At 41.7% G+C, this 14,386-nt stretch overlaps 1 protein-coding gene across 1 annotated transcript; it reads right to left on the bottom strand.

Annotated features, from left to right (window-relative positions):
- Positions 1–7,847: 7,847 nt before the first annotated feature.
- LOC126175737 (ADP-ribosylation factor-like protein 4C) lies at positions 7,848–14,125 on the bottom strand. Its single transcript, XM_049922688.1, has 2 exons — positions 13,941–14,125; positions 7,848–11,881 (listed from the first exon to the last, which is right to left on the bottom strand). Exon 2 carries the CDS (start codon positions 11,224–11,226, stop codon positions 10,618–10,620), a length of 609 nt encoding a protein of 202 aa, XP_049778645.1. The 5' UTR covers positions 11,227–11,881; positions 13,941–14,125; the 3' UTR covers positions 7,848–10,617.
- Between the last annotated feature and the right edge of the window lie 261 nt (positions 14,126–14,386).

Raw genomic sequence — 14,386 nt, 5'->3', positions numbered from 1 at the left:
TCTGTAAAGTTTGGAAGGTAGGAGACGAGGTACTGGCAGAAGTAAAGCTGTGAGTACCGGGCGTGAGTCGTGCTTCGGTAGCTCAGTTGGTAGAGCACTTGACCGCGAAAGGCAAAGTTCCCGAGTTCGAGTCTCGGTCGGGCACACAGTTTTAATCTGCCAGAAAGTTTCAGGTTATAATCAATTTGAACCTCCTTGGGCAATAGGAATGCCATGAATCCTTTGTGCTCGATTGCTACATTTCGGCTTTTGCTATTAAAAAAGGAATAGAATGCCAATCAAAGAGCGAAAGGCAAAGTTCCCGAGTTCGAGTCTCGGTCGGGCACACAGTTTTAATCTGCCAGAAAGTTTCAGATTATAATCAATTTGAACCTCCTTGGGCAATAGGAATGCCATGAATCCTTTGTGCTCGATTGCTACATTTCGGCTTTTGCTATTAAAAAAGGCGTAGAATGCCAATCAGTGAGCTATTTACGGCTTGGAAAGAACACGGCGTCCACTGTATGCTCTTTCCTCAGTTATTGGAATAACCAGACAAGTTTTGCGAATATACGATGAAGATAGAAACGTTCTATTACGAACTCGATATACGAGGGCTGTTCGGAAAGTAAGGTCCGATTGGGGGCGAAATGAAATCCACAACGAAAATCCAAACAAGTTTTGCATAGATGTGTTGGCCGCCGATCGCATCAAGTCGCTCTTTTCGGTTCAAGGCAAAGGTAAAAGACAGATACAAGAACTTAATTAAATATTTTATTTCAAACTAATCAGTCTTTTGGTTCAGGCGCTCAGTCCGGAACCTCGCGACTACTACTGTCGCAGGTTCGAATCCTGCCTCGGGCATGGATGTGTGTGATGTCCTTAGGTTCGTTAGGTTTAAGTAGTTCTAAGTTCTAGGGGGCTGATGACCACAGATGTTAAGTCCCATAGTGCTCAGAGCCATATGAACCATAATCAGTCTTTAAGGATAGCAAATAATTTGTCGAGAAGATTCGTGGTGACAATGAAAAACAGGATTGAAACATTCTGTACACCTTCAAATAAATTCAAGAAAATAGATATATGACACTTAACATGTAGTGTACTTGTGAACATAAATATTAGAATAAGAAACTCTGAAAGTCTAAAGCACTGAAAAGTGGAAATTCACGCATACCACATTTGCAAACCTCGTCATATAACAGCATCACCACCTTACTGAGTAAAAACACCAATTAACAGTAGTAATTATTTGCATAAAGTTAATAGCCGACTACAATCTAAAAAAATCCACAGTAACTTTAAGCATAAGATACGCCGTACTTCTCAGTAGCACAAATTATCCTTTGAGGTTAAGATTTACGCCTAAATTTTCCGATACATATTTTGTCAACTTGTGACTTCCAATAAAGCTGCGACTTCAGTCTACAGATTCCGAATTATACCCCGATTGCGATATTTTAGATCCCCGGACACCACACACTCCTTCCTTGGACTAAATTTATCCCTGGACTAAATTTATCCGTTTCTCACAGTCCATATTTTGTGCGCGAGAATATCGGCCGATTCGACCGATGAAAACAAACTGATTCGAATTTCACCGTTTGTCGTCCGATATCTGTAAGTCTGGGTGATAAGCTCGACTGCACTGTGACCGCTTACTAGTTTAAAATAACCTACTTGCTGTGACCGCAGCCTGACAGCGGAAGCTACCACAATAACGTAATGTAATTCTGATTACGTTTGTACCACCGGAAACATACTCCTGTCGGAGCACAAAAAGGCGAATATGCTGCTGATTAAAATGCTTACTGAAAAGTAGAGGACCAGCTGCCGCATTCTACCTTCTTCAGCACCTTCTAAAATTTTGCCGACAGATTTTGAATGCTCTTTTTAACATGCAACCCACCTGTAACTCCCACAAACTCCCCTAATTCCACACCCACTAGTCCACCGCTATAAGTCGCTCATACACCTCCACCCCCCTCCCGCCGTACACCAACTTATCCATTTTCTTCACTCACTGATTCGGCCCAACACACTGTCATCATCTCTTTCTGCCTCTCTGTTACTGCCTCCTGTCTCACAGCCACAGCCTCCTCCGTTCTGTCATATTATTACCGTCTTCTCTCACTATCTCTCTCTTCCTCTTTGTGACTGTCACATACTCTCTTATTATCACTGGCTCAGACCCAGTTCCACTTTCTCATTCTCTTTATTCCACTCTCACTGGTACAGTTCCTTTCGCTCTTTTCCTAGCACTGTTCTGTCACTGCCAACTACGTTTCACTGCCACTGTATCCCTATCTTTTTCTCACAATGCCATTGTCTCTTTCGCTTTGTGTATACCACAACCACTATCTACTTTCTTCCAGTATTTGTTACTTTTCCGTATCTTTCCTACTGCCACTGCCTTCTTGTCTCTCAGTACAAAAGAGTGCGAATATGTCCCCAAGCCAAAATTTTTGAAGTTGCTGTGGAAGATGTTAATGAGGCAGCTGGTACCGCACCGTCTTTCAGTTAGGATCATATTCGTCTTTTTTGTGCTCTGATTGTAGAATTTACCGCTGGTTCCCGTCTTTACACCAGGGCACGTCTTTCATATGAGAAGAACTTCATGGATCAGTAAAATTTTGATAATTTACTTATGTGAAGTTGCATTAACGAAAAACTAATCTTACACCTCAAACAGGATTTTACGTGCACAAAAATTTTGTATGGGGTTCCGTACAACTACGTGGGGTTCCTAGATTCTTTCCGATAGTAAAGGAGACACTTTGGGTTCCCAGAATGCCTCTGATGGTAGTGGAGACACTTTACAGCATACCTCTCTGTGCTACATCATAAAGTACGTTTCCACTTCACACCGGATTTTGTGTGTGTGTTTTACGTGCACAAGTAGTTTAGCTTTTAACCTCTGTATCTCGGAAACAGATAAAAATATCAAGAAGATTTTCAAGGTTGCTCGAGATTGGGATCTTAGAAATATGTCGTAAAAATTACAGCCAATTGCTGTGCGTAGCAGTGCTGGAACCAGCGGCTCGGTTTTGGCACCAAGAAACCATTGTTTGGGTGTTTCTTTATAATATATAAATTGTTTTGAAAACGGGAAGCTATAACTTCTAGATAAATGCCTAGAGAATATATCGCTGACATTTGAACTATTTTCTGCGATCAGTTAATTATATATCCACTGCTGAAGGCGAAAAACGCTTTTTAAGGTGTTATGAGGAACCACCATGAACTAAATGGCGCCTCCGTATGCCGTTTAGGAGCACCGTATGTCAACATTTGGGCAACGGCCCTGCTGCAGTGGATACATCGGTTCCCATGAGATCGCCGAAGTTAAGCGCTGTTGGGCTTGGCCGGCACTTGGATGGGTGACCATCCAGCCGCCGTGCGCTGTTGCCATTTTTCGGGGTGCACTCAGCCTCGTGATGCCAATTGAGGAGCTACTCGACCGAATAGTAGCGGCTTCGGTCAAGACTGCCATCATAACGGCCGGGAGAGCGGTGTGCTGACCCTCTCCTACCCGCATTCTCCTCTGAGGATGACACGGCGGTCGGATGGTCCCGGTAGGCCTCTCGTGGCCTGACGACGGAGTATGTCACATCTAGTGCAAGAGGAACCAACCGATTTTCCCCGTTTGCATAAACTGGAGGATGTTTGTAATATTCAAACTTTGGCCGTGTACTGCAGGATAGTTAAAGTAAGGCGATCCTTCTGTTGGGTATATAAATGTCCCCTAGCCCGAGGGTCTCACCTCTCTGTCACCAATAGAACCCGAGGCATGACCCCAGCAAAATCCCGTTTTTGTGCACTGCGTTTTGGAACATATTACTAGAGCATAATATCGCATGCGTAAGAACTGCGGTACGGCTTCGTCTCTAATGATCCTGATGTAGAAGGGACGTTGAACACAAACGTTCCTTTTTGTCCCATACTTACAGAAATTAAGTAGAACTAAAAGTTGACACGCACACACGCACGCACACACACACACACACACACACACACACACACACACACACACACACACAATCGTTGACACGACCAAGCATTCCAATTACACGCCCATCTCGCACTAAATGAAATACTACAGAATTTTCAATTCGTAACACGTAGTTACAAGTGAGGGCTGGACCTACCAATTTAAAAGAATAACGCATATGATTCGCACCATAGCTTAATATCATCATTCGGAGGACTTTTTGGCGTCTCTGGGTCATTTCTGCATGTTGCTCGGTATACATACAGAACCAGCCAATACTTCCAGAGGTATTATACTCGGAAGCCCCATTTATAACATTCAACATTTTCGCGCCCCTGATTTTTTTTTTCACCTATCAGTGCCCTCATCACTAAATAATTTCGACATTTTGAGTTTTATTTCAGTGGTATTAGGTAATCTGCAACTGGCATGAGAATGCTATTTATTGTTCTTATCTTTTGTTATCCTGCACCCAGCCGTCAATTGTAATTAAGATTTACGAGTTAAAAGCTCTGCAGTACTTGTTATAGTGCAAAGCTGGCTTGTAATTCGAATGCTCGGTCGCGAGAACAGCAAGTGCTGTGGAAATCGTAGTGTTAGTATTGCGTTTGCTCTAAATTACGATTGTATAAATTTACAAATGTCTTAAACTTCGTCAATGCATCGCTTGTAGTTGACTATTTCAGGAGAAAAAAATGGTTCAAATGGCTCTGAGCACTATGGGACGTAACTTCTGAGGGCATCAGTTCCCTAGAACTTCCCTACTTAAACCTAACTAACCTAAGGACATCACAGACATCCATGCCCGAGGCAGGATTCGAACCTGCGACCCTAGCGGTCGCGCGGTTCCAGACTGTTGCGCCTAGAACCGCTCGGCTATCTCGGCCGGCTATTTCAGGAGAGAATGCTTATCAAAGCATTGGTCTAACCTACCGGATACAATGGATTTTTTAAAAATGTTCTTAGAATAATATTAATTTTGCTGTCTTTGAAAGGCGCGTTGAGTTTGTATACTTGAAAACACCTAATGCGTTCCTTCTCATTTATTTTGTAGAAGCTATGTTCACTTATTTGTCAGTGTAACTTTGCAGCTGTGTTTATTCAAGCAACTAACAAATTTTCAAGAAACAATCTACTTCTAGTTTTGTTACGTCTTCCGAACTTGTTTGTGATACGTGTAGATTCGAAAGGCGGCTAGGTAATCAATACCGGGATCTATAAATAGCAGAAAATGAATAAGAGAAAAGAAAAATTAACTGACGATCAGTTGGTGAGCGTATTAAAACAGCGATTAAGACGTCAGTGAAAAGAATAAGACGATGATGGCTAGTATCTTTAGAGTGCAAACACACTTGGCGCGTGGTAGTAGTGCAGAAGGAGAACTTGAAAATGTATTTCGGGATTTTGCTGAATCGGAAGAAATAGATGACATCGTCTCCACGCTATATGGAGACATCCGAAGCCAGCATTTCGTGTTCGGTCAGGGACTGGCTACCGTCTGAAAGTTTTCATGGACGGAATTTGAAATGTCATGCGACTTCCGTACAGAACTACTGAAGAATAAAAAGGAAGCAAAAAGAAGGGGAAAGAAAAGAAAATGGATTAGCGTTGCTGGCTTCTGACTTAAAGGTCCAAAGTTGGAATCGTGGTAAGAGCTAAGCTTTTTAATTATTTATCCAGGGGTCGCCTTACAGTGATACAGGGTTTTATCATCGTACAATGAAAATAAATAGCTCCATAACACACCCACACACACAGGCGGGCAGCAAAAGAAAGAGAGAGAGAGAGAGAGAGAGAGAGAGAGAGAGAGAGAGAGAGAGAGAGAGAGAGAATGTAAGTATGCTTTCGAAAAGACAGAATAGGTGGTCGACGCTAAATTGTCTTGGCATGTCGCTCATGATGCCAAATGATTTGCTGCTTAATAAAATTACCGGCGAAGCTAATATGCAAAACGCTGAAAATGTTTGTGTTAACTAGGAACCACATAATATAAAGTTGATTTTGGTCAGGAACTGAAGTGAAGTTGGCAGCGACATCTCATTAGGAATGAAAAAAATAAAATAAAACGCCACTCGAGAAATTAATGATGAACAGGATAAACCTTACAATATAACAATGTATGGCTGGTGTTATACAACGAAAAACGGGGGGTGCATTATGAGGGTGCTTTATGCCCTCATTTAGAAACTTCTGTAATATAGTCATGTATTTAATCTTTTAATATTTAGAAATAAAATACTCTTAATGATTTCCTATACAGGTTTGCATATTTAAAATTTTTCAGTAAAACTAACAAATTTAAATCTTGGCAGCAAACGTGTCACAACGAATGTCATATTTTCAGGTTTATGACCTTTTATATATTTTCAACAAATTTTTGTGAATAAAAATCCATAACGAAATTTGTATCTTTTAAAAAATTTTGTGCTGGTCATAAAGCACCTTTCCTCTTGGTTTACACATCACAAAAAAAATGCACTGATGTGGCTAAGATAGTGCTAACATATCTTCAGGCTCTGTACACACTACATCAGCACCTACATAGAATGTATGTTGCTAATAGAAGTTGATTAATGAAATTTGTGTTTTATTTTTGTGGTGTGTATGAAGTACCACCTACATCCCCACTCCTTGGTATCACATTATGGAAAATGCGTTGGCATTGCTTGCACTAATTTTGTTCTACCCATTTCTAATCTTGTTTGGATTCATAATAAATGAATTAAATAACATTTCTTGCAATTGTTTGAATAATGTGTAAAAAACGCACCAGATAGAGGAATACCAACCAGCCATTTTTCTGTGTTTTATTTATAGTAATAAGCATTACTTTCTGCCATCTTTAAGCATAACATTTTAATCTATTAGTACATCGCTGAAAATATTGACTGCAATTTGAATGTGACAGTACTTTGAGACCAGTGGCACGAAGAAACTTTATGCTGGATTTCTTGATTTCATCCATAACCACTGAGCAAAACCAGTGAAACTTATTTTTCCACTCAGTATCATTTGACATTTTCAAACTGCATTGCCTGCCAATTTGAAGGTATGAATGCCCACTTAACATTTACTTAAAAGTTAACCACAGGAGGAAACCAAACTGGCTTTTCTCTATAAGAAGCAAGAAGTTATTTTGTAATAACCATTTACAAATTATCTGCACCAGCTACCCCAATCTCATTGTGAATATCCCCAGTTCATTCCAGGCTAGCAGTTTAGTCCTCACCTTTGTCATTTAGTAGTATCAAATTTCAATGGACTGAAATTTTTTAATGCAATTACTTCTTTCTATCAGCTTTACAGTGGTCCTCTGGAATAATACTTCTGCAGTAAATTACTTCATACAACCTAAAACAGCTTCATATTTATTTTAGCTGTCACAGATACACAGTAGGAACAGCTAATGGTGTTAACTGTGTTTTAGTGGTTTTTTGGTTGAAAGGCATTTTCTAACTACAGGCTCACGAGAGTTTATGCAGTGCATGTACTTTCAAAGTAAGACCAATGTATCACATGGAAGACCACCACACACAGTGTATGGTCAGAACTTTTGACTTGCACATAAAGTCAGTGTTCACAACAACATGTAAAATATTTCGGTGCATGAAATATTTATATTACAACCAGCATTCATTACACACTGCAGCTTCAGAACTCTCATTTCTGCAAAGCAAGAAATCACTAAAGAATTACTCCACAACCTGACATGACCGATTTCAGCATTTCTCACATTTCAGAGGCAACAAAAACCTAATTTAAGGCAAAGTGTTTCACATGTTAATGATTCTGTGCCTCTAACTACCAATCAGCCATCTTCAATCACAGAAATAATCTATTTTAATTTTACCAGTTAGTAGGAGAAAGAAAAAAAACATTCAGGAAAAATATAACATTTAATTAAACAAGCTAAGTCTATGACTTTACAGTTTAAAAAATTGCACATTCATCATCACGCACCATTTTACAGCAAAATTATAAATATATTTCTTTGGCTTTTTAGTAAATAAAAAATCACCTTTTTACAAAACATTTTGCTTCCATTATAAAAGCTGATCCTTTTAGAATGCAGTTCTTTTCTTTGCATAATTGTGAGCAAATCACAAGGAAAAAAATATTTAAATGAATCACATCATTGGAAAGTTGAAAATTCTGTAAACTAAGTAATACAAAAACTATACAGTTCTGAAGTTCTGATATGTACACACTACCAAGCATTTGGCCCAGTACATCTGATGCCTATTTTATGTTGCACAAGTATTGCAAATATACAAAAGAAATTCTTATACTTGAGATTCCCACTCTTCATGGAAAACTCATTTTTCAGAGAATGTGATCCCTCTAAACTGTACATAAGCACAATACAATTGAAAGCAGTGTGCTTGTGCTTATGCACAATTTTCCTTTTCATGACATTTCACCATGTATAAACTTAGACACTTTCCAAACACAGGCACTCATTGATGCCTTCTGAAGATTTATACAACAAAAACAGACCATATAAAATGCACCCAATGAGAAATATTGAACAATTTCAGGATTGTGTAATGTTGATTTTTAATACCTGAGTGGTAAGCAAAAAAGACAGGTTTATAAAATTGTGTGTACTTAAGCAAATGTGTGAATAATGTCTTGCATTTACACAAAAGTATAGTTTGAATGAAAGCACCTTTGGTTTCAGTAGCTATGTGAATAATCATTAACACCATCCACACACACATTCATTCAATAATAATATAACACCGATGTACACAACAACATACTCTCAACATATTTGAGTATTTCTGTACTGAAACAAAACATTCATCATTTACAGATATGGGAAACCAGTTCAAAAATTATAATTAGAAGTTACATTTAAAAGTTAAGTCTTTTACAACAGAGTTGCCATAAGAATTGAGAGAGTTTAGTATGAATTATTTCTAAAGCAGCTCAAAATTTCTACAATAATGACATTTGTATTTTGATTAGCTGAAATATAAAACTTGTTACTTCTGAGAATAGATCTCTCCCTAAAGGCACAATGTAAATTCTGCTGCATGACTAAACATTCTTTTATTGAAATTAAATTTCATTTGTGCTTATCTATTGTCACCTCTTTTTCAGCCACATTTCCACTGCATTTTAAGTATCAAATTTTGTATGTCTAGAAGTATCTCTCATGGAAACAGGTAATTTTGAAATCAATTGTGGAACACCAATTTATAGACCATATTCTACTTGGAAAGAATTAATTGGCAAATGAAAACTTGGCAACCCTAATAACAGAGGACACAGTTGCTTCCTGTTGGTAAGCAACAAATTCCAAAAAATAGGAACAAATTATGTACTCATTTAACACAGTATATTATCAATAATTATCTATTTATATGTATAGCTCTATTGCTCATTTTGTACTGCCAAGCAGTGAGCTGATAACGAAAACTTGTTTTCCACTATGCAACATGCATACCATAAATACAAATTTCAGTACTTTTCTCACAATTTGGCTGCCACTCCCACTGAATTTACAGACTATGTACAAGGGTACTGACTAAGAGATATCCTGATTACTATATTTTTGAGCCACTGCCTCACTTAAAATTTCATGTTGCTCCCAACATTGGAAGATCAGGTGAACTATCTGCAAGAACACATTAACTCCCTTCTAAGCACTTTTGTATTTACACAACACTTCATGCTGCATTTTCCTTATTTACCAGTGACACTATAGGTTTTAACTGCCAAGCGACTCTTCTGTATTACAGCCCTCTACCTGCAAGTAAGAACACTGCCACACAAATGCAAAATGATGCATAGCAAAAAGCAACTGACCAGTTTATTTAAACACGAACTGGACGAAAGTTCTTAGCCACTGCACACTGACATATGGGGTAAGTTTGAGCAAGCTGTTTGGTACTGAATTATGAATCAGTTCCAGAAATGAAACAGCACAAAATGTTGAGAATCAGACTGCGCTAAGAGATTTCAGTTATACATGCCTCCACAATGATATAGAGACACATTCATTGAAAGCCGTATAAAACATTGTGGCAATTACTGTCCTGAAACTATCAATGTTTTGTTTGCAAATTTACACAGAACAGATCAATTTATTGCACTGATGTAATACAGACAACATATGAACTGCAGCTGTTTCCTAGGAACATATGAGCCGTTTTTGTTTAGGCCCAAGTGTGACGCTGATAAACAGTGCACTCAAGATAGCAAAAAGAAACTGAGGCAGAAATTTGACACCAATAAATAGACTGAGGCACATTCAGTATGGGCACATGCTTATTAGTGTGTTGCTGATTTTTATCTATGTACCTGTTTATTAATCACAACTTGTTTGGGAGTTGTAAACATTGTGTTGGGGCAGTACAAGCAAGTGGCTCAAATTTTCGCAAAAAGTATCAATGCGTGTATATGAGATGGACTAATCATGATAGTTTAAGTATGAGACTTGTGACCATTGTTGACTATACAATGTATTACGCGCTCCTTTCAGCGTGGGGGTGGCAACCGTTTACTAAGCGTCTCACGAAGGAGGAACGGGATAACAAGTGCGAAGGACAGAGGGAGAACGGTAATAACGCTAGCAAACAGGGACGGGGAGGGGTGGGGAGGGGGGGGACACGGGTATGGCGGTCGGCACGGCAGTCTTCCTATCTCTTGCGCGTCTTTGCCTGCTTGGCGAGCTTGCGGCGCTTGAGGATCATCTCGTAGAGCGCCTCCATGCCCTCGTGCAGGCCCTCGCCCGTGATGGCGCACGCGGGCTGCACGTGCCACGACGTGGACGCGGCCAGCTCGTGCAGGCCGAGCAGCTTCTCGATCTCGCGCGGCTCCCGCGCGCCCGGCAGGTCCTGCTTGTTGGCCAGCACGAGCACCGGCACCCCCGCGTTGTCCGGCGCCTTGGCCGTGCGCGCCAGCTCCATCTTTGCCTCCTCGAGGCGCTCGACGTCGACCGAGTCGAGCACGAAGACGATGCCGTCGGTGCAGCGCGTGTAGCTGCGCCAGAGCGGGCGCAGCTTCTCCTGGCCGCCCACGTCCCACACGAGGAAGCTGACGCCCTTGGCGCGCCCCGTCGTGCCCTTCACCTTCTCGCAGTTGAAGCCGATCGTCGGCACCGTGTTCAGGTACTGGTCGAACTTTAACCGGTACAACGCCGTCGTCTTGCCCGCACTGTCCAGTCCCAGCATTACGACGTGCAACGTGCCCTGCGTCGAGGGCAGGGCGTCCAAAAGGGATGAGTTCTTGCCCATGTTGGCCCCCATATTCCTTGACACCTCCTGCGCTGGCGATACGCACCACGGAAGTTATCCGGCAGCACCGCCGCACATGGCACTTATCTCTGCACGCCCGGCGACATAACCACCAACACTTTGCGCGGACGCCCGTTCACCGCATCACATCGTCAGCTCCTCCGTAACACACTCGACAGAAACACCGCTGTCCACTCCGACACAACTTCTGCCAACTTCGCCGAGAGTTACGTGGCCGGCGAAGGTAAACACTTGGCACCTGCCGCCGGCGCTGCCACGCACTTAACACGACACAATAACAAGCAGCCGCCGACCTCGGCGAATGGGCAACTAGCGGCGCGCCTCTAAGGCTCTCTCCGCGACCGCCTTTGCTTCGCTGTTCGCCGCCGGCGCGCGCGCAGCTATTCCACTAACCGGGACAGGTCCACTTTATCCCGCCTCTCCTCTCGGCTATTCGCTTCTGCTAACTGACCCACTTGCGGAGTCGCCGCTGGTGCATCCTTCGCCGTTATAAGTCATCTGTCGCGTCGGCCGGTTGTGCTTCCAGTGCAGCGCGTGATGATTGGGCAGCCGCCAAACCGGTTCCCGCTGTCTTAAAACCAGGCTCCTGCGATCGGCTCTCTGCTACCTTTCTCCGCCCCCTCCTCCCAGCTGGTGCGGCTGCCACCTGTAACAACATCAACAAATGTAGCGCCGCACACGTCTGCGACACACGTTTCGTCTAATTACATCAGTAGAACGCTGCTTAAGCAACGAAGTAAACCAGCTGTTGGCTGTATTAAAATACATATTTATAATTATTCTGAATTCTGTAACATACAGTAGCAACACCGCTAAAAGCAAGACATTTAAACATACACATAAATAATGGTGATACGCAGAATACGGATAAACATTGACTTCGAAAGATAAGAAACAAGTACGTAACAGGGCCATGTATTATAATGTTATAAATTTTAATTAATGTAACACTGGACACCCGTATTATAGCTTCCCATTGTACGTTAGAAGTCTCAGCGCGTGCTCTGCAGAATAGATTTTAGCCTATTAAGACGCTCATTAGAGTGTAAAATCTCTGTTGTGCTCAAAGATTCATCTACTGTAGACTATCTTGTGGTGGAGATACGAAACCACAATTTTAATGACATAAATGATGCAGCAACAGACTAGCGTTTAGCTTAGACTTATGGTTACCTCCGCGAAATATTTTTTCTTCATAGAAAAAAGACCAAGCTAAATTCATAAACGTTACACTAGATTTTTGTGGCATATACTTTAGTAAAAAATAGATATATTTCCCATAAATACGAAAAACGCAAGAGGGGGTCTACTACACAACTTTTCCCGACAAGTTTCTCTGTATACCAGAAACAGTTGTGATAAACTTGCCATGTGACTACTTTTGACGTAACCATTATCTGGCATACTTTACACGGGAAAGTCGTGTAAAGTACGTTTGAATGTAATGTACCGCGAAAATACAATTAACATTAAATACCACAAAGTAATGTACACTGTAACAATGAACACGTTTATACTTCTTTAGCTGTAAAATTGGGCCACGTCTGAACAACTGAACACAAATATAGAAAATATTAATCTCCGCTTACTACGTCCTTTTTCTTGTGGGTCTCCCTTATTTCTGCTCTTACTCATTTCAGTTTTCTTCTGTATTACCTAAGCTGTTTTTTCAAATCCCGATTTTAACTTTGGGATAACTCTGAATTACGATATAACGCATAATTTTAGTTTAGCAGTAGCTTTTGATGTGTAACATAAAACTCGTATATACACGTCGAAAATTAGCACAATACGACTTTCTATTGTCACCTGAAATACGCTGATACGTTTGGACGCTACACCAAGTACAGATAAGCAAGAAACACTTGCTGCAACACGGAAAGGCGCAATGTTTACGGATCTGTTCGCCTCTAATACGTCAGATGTTTGACGTCTATCGTTTCAGCATTAAGGCGCTCACGACTAATAAGCATTTATGCTATTGACACAAAACACTAATATTACTTTTCATGCATCTCAGCTTCATTCCAAAGACGCCAATTAATAGATGTATACAGAATTCCACACGACGCAAACTAATTTATGAAACATTATTTCAGAGATAATATTTCTGATGTCAGTTACCTACCTTCATGTTTACAAAACATTTTCAGCAGTTAATATTTCATCTAATACGCAAACATTTCCTGACAGTTTACTATGAACCAAGCTGTAACAGTCGACTTAAATACTTATAATGCGTGCGTGGCTGATGTAACGGGACAGCAGTAACAACGTTGAGCGGTGTTATTTTCACAATGCGCGACCATGAGCTAATGCCAAGAACACGAAACAAAGTTCAAATGGAGCGCGCAGAGAACAGGTGAACCAGCCGTTGCGAAGTGGCACATGCGCACTCGCTACTGTATCGGAATTGCTGCAAACGCACGTAAATCAATCGCTGCCGTCTCCGTATCTAACGCGATTTGATTGAGCATAGGGTCACTTCCCCCTTACGTTTAGTAACCAAGAGGTGTGTTGCTGCTCTGAGGGCCACAAACTACCTCAAACGCAGAAACTTTGGGAACTAATCGAATGAAGCGACACGAACGTTTGCAGGTGGAATCTGTACACAGGGTTTGGCGAATAATCAGCTGGAATTTATCAACGGAGGAAATCGGAATAAAAAGTTTCGATCGCTCCAACAACGGAGGCGCCGTACTAACCTGTGTGCTGACAGACCTGCGTCGGAAAAGCCTCTTCTCCAGCCAGAAGACTGCTACCAACACACGACAGCTCGCCGAGGAACTTTGTCGCTACACAGATCTCGCAAGCACTGCCAAACTTCAACCTCTCTACGTCCGCCCACCACACACACTGCTCACCGACTGAGCTCTTTACGTTGTGGCGATAAACATCGAGTGCGGCGGAGGGTCCGTCGGGCGCCGCTAGGAGCGCTGGCGTCGGCAGCAGCTGCCCGCTCCAGCTTGGCGCTGCTGACGCTAGGGCTGCTGCCGTGGTGGGGAGAAAGCGCGCCCAAAGAGCCTTGTGTTTCTGCCGCTTCGATGCGCAACGGTCATGGGTCGGGCAGGGGTTCCAAATCTGCTCCTGACCCGAAACTCCGAGGCAGTCTTTTTCTTGCTGATCCCGAGTGATAAGTTGCATGGAACCA

This window comes from Schistocerca cancellata, chromosome 3 (assembly GCF_023864275.1).
Source record: "Schistocerca cancellata isolate TAMUIC-IGC-003103 chromosome 3, iqSchCanc2.1, whole genome shotgun sequence".
In the NCBI taxonomy this organism is placed as follows: Eukaryota; Metazoa; Arthropoda; class Insecta; order Orthoptera; family Acrididae; genus Schistocerca; species Schistocerca cancellata.
The sequence above is the reverse complement of the archived record's forward strand: the minus strand, read 5'-3'. Positions and strand labels throughout refer to the sequence as shown.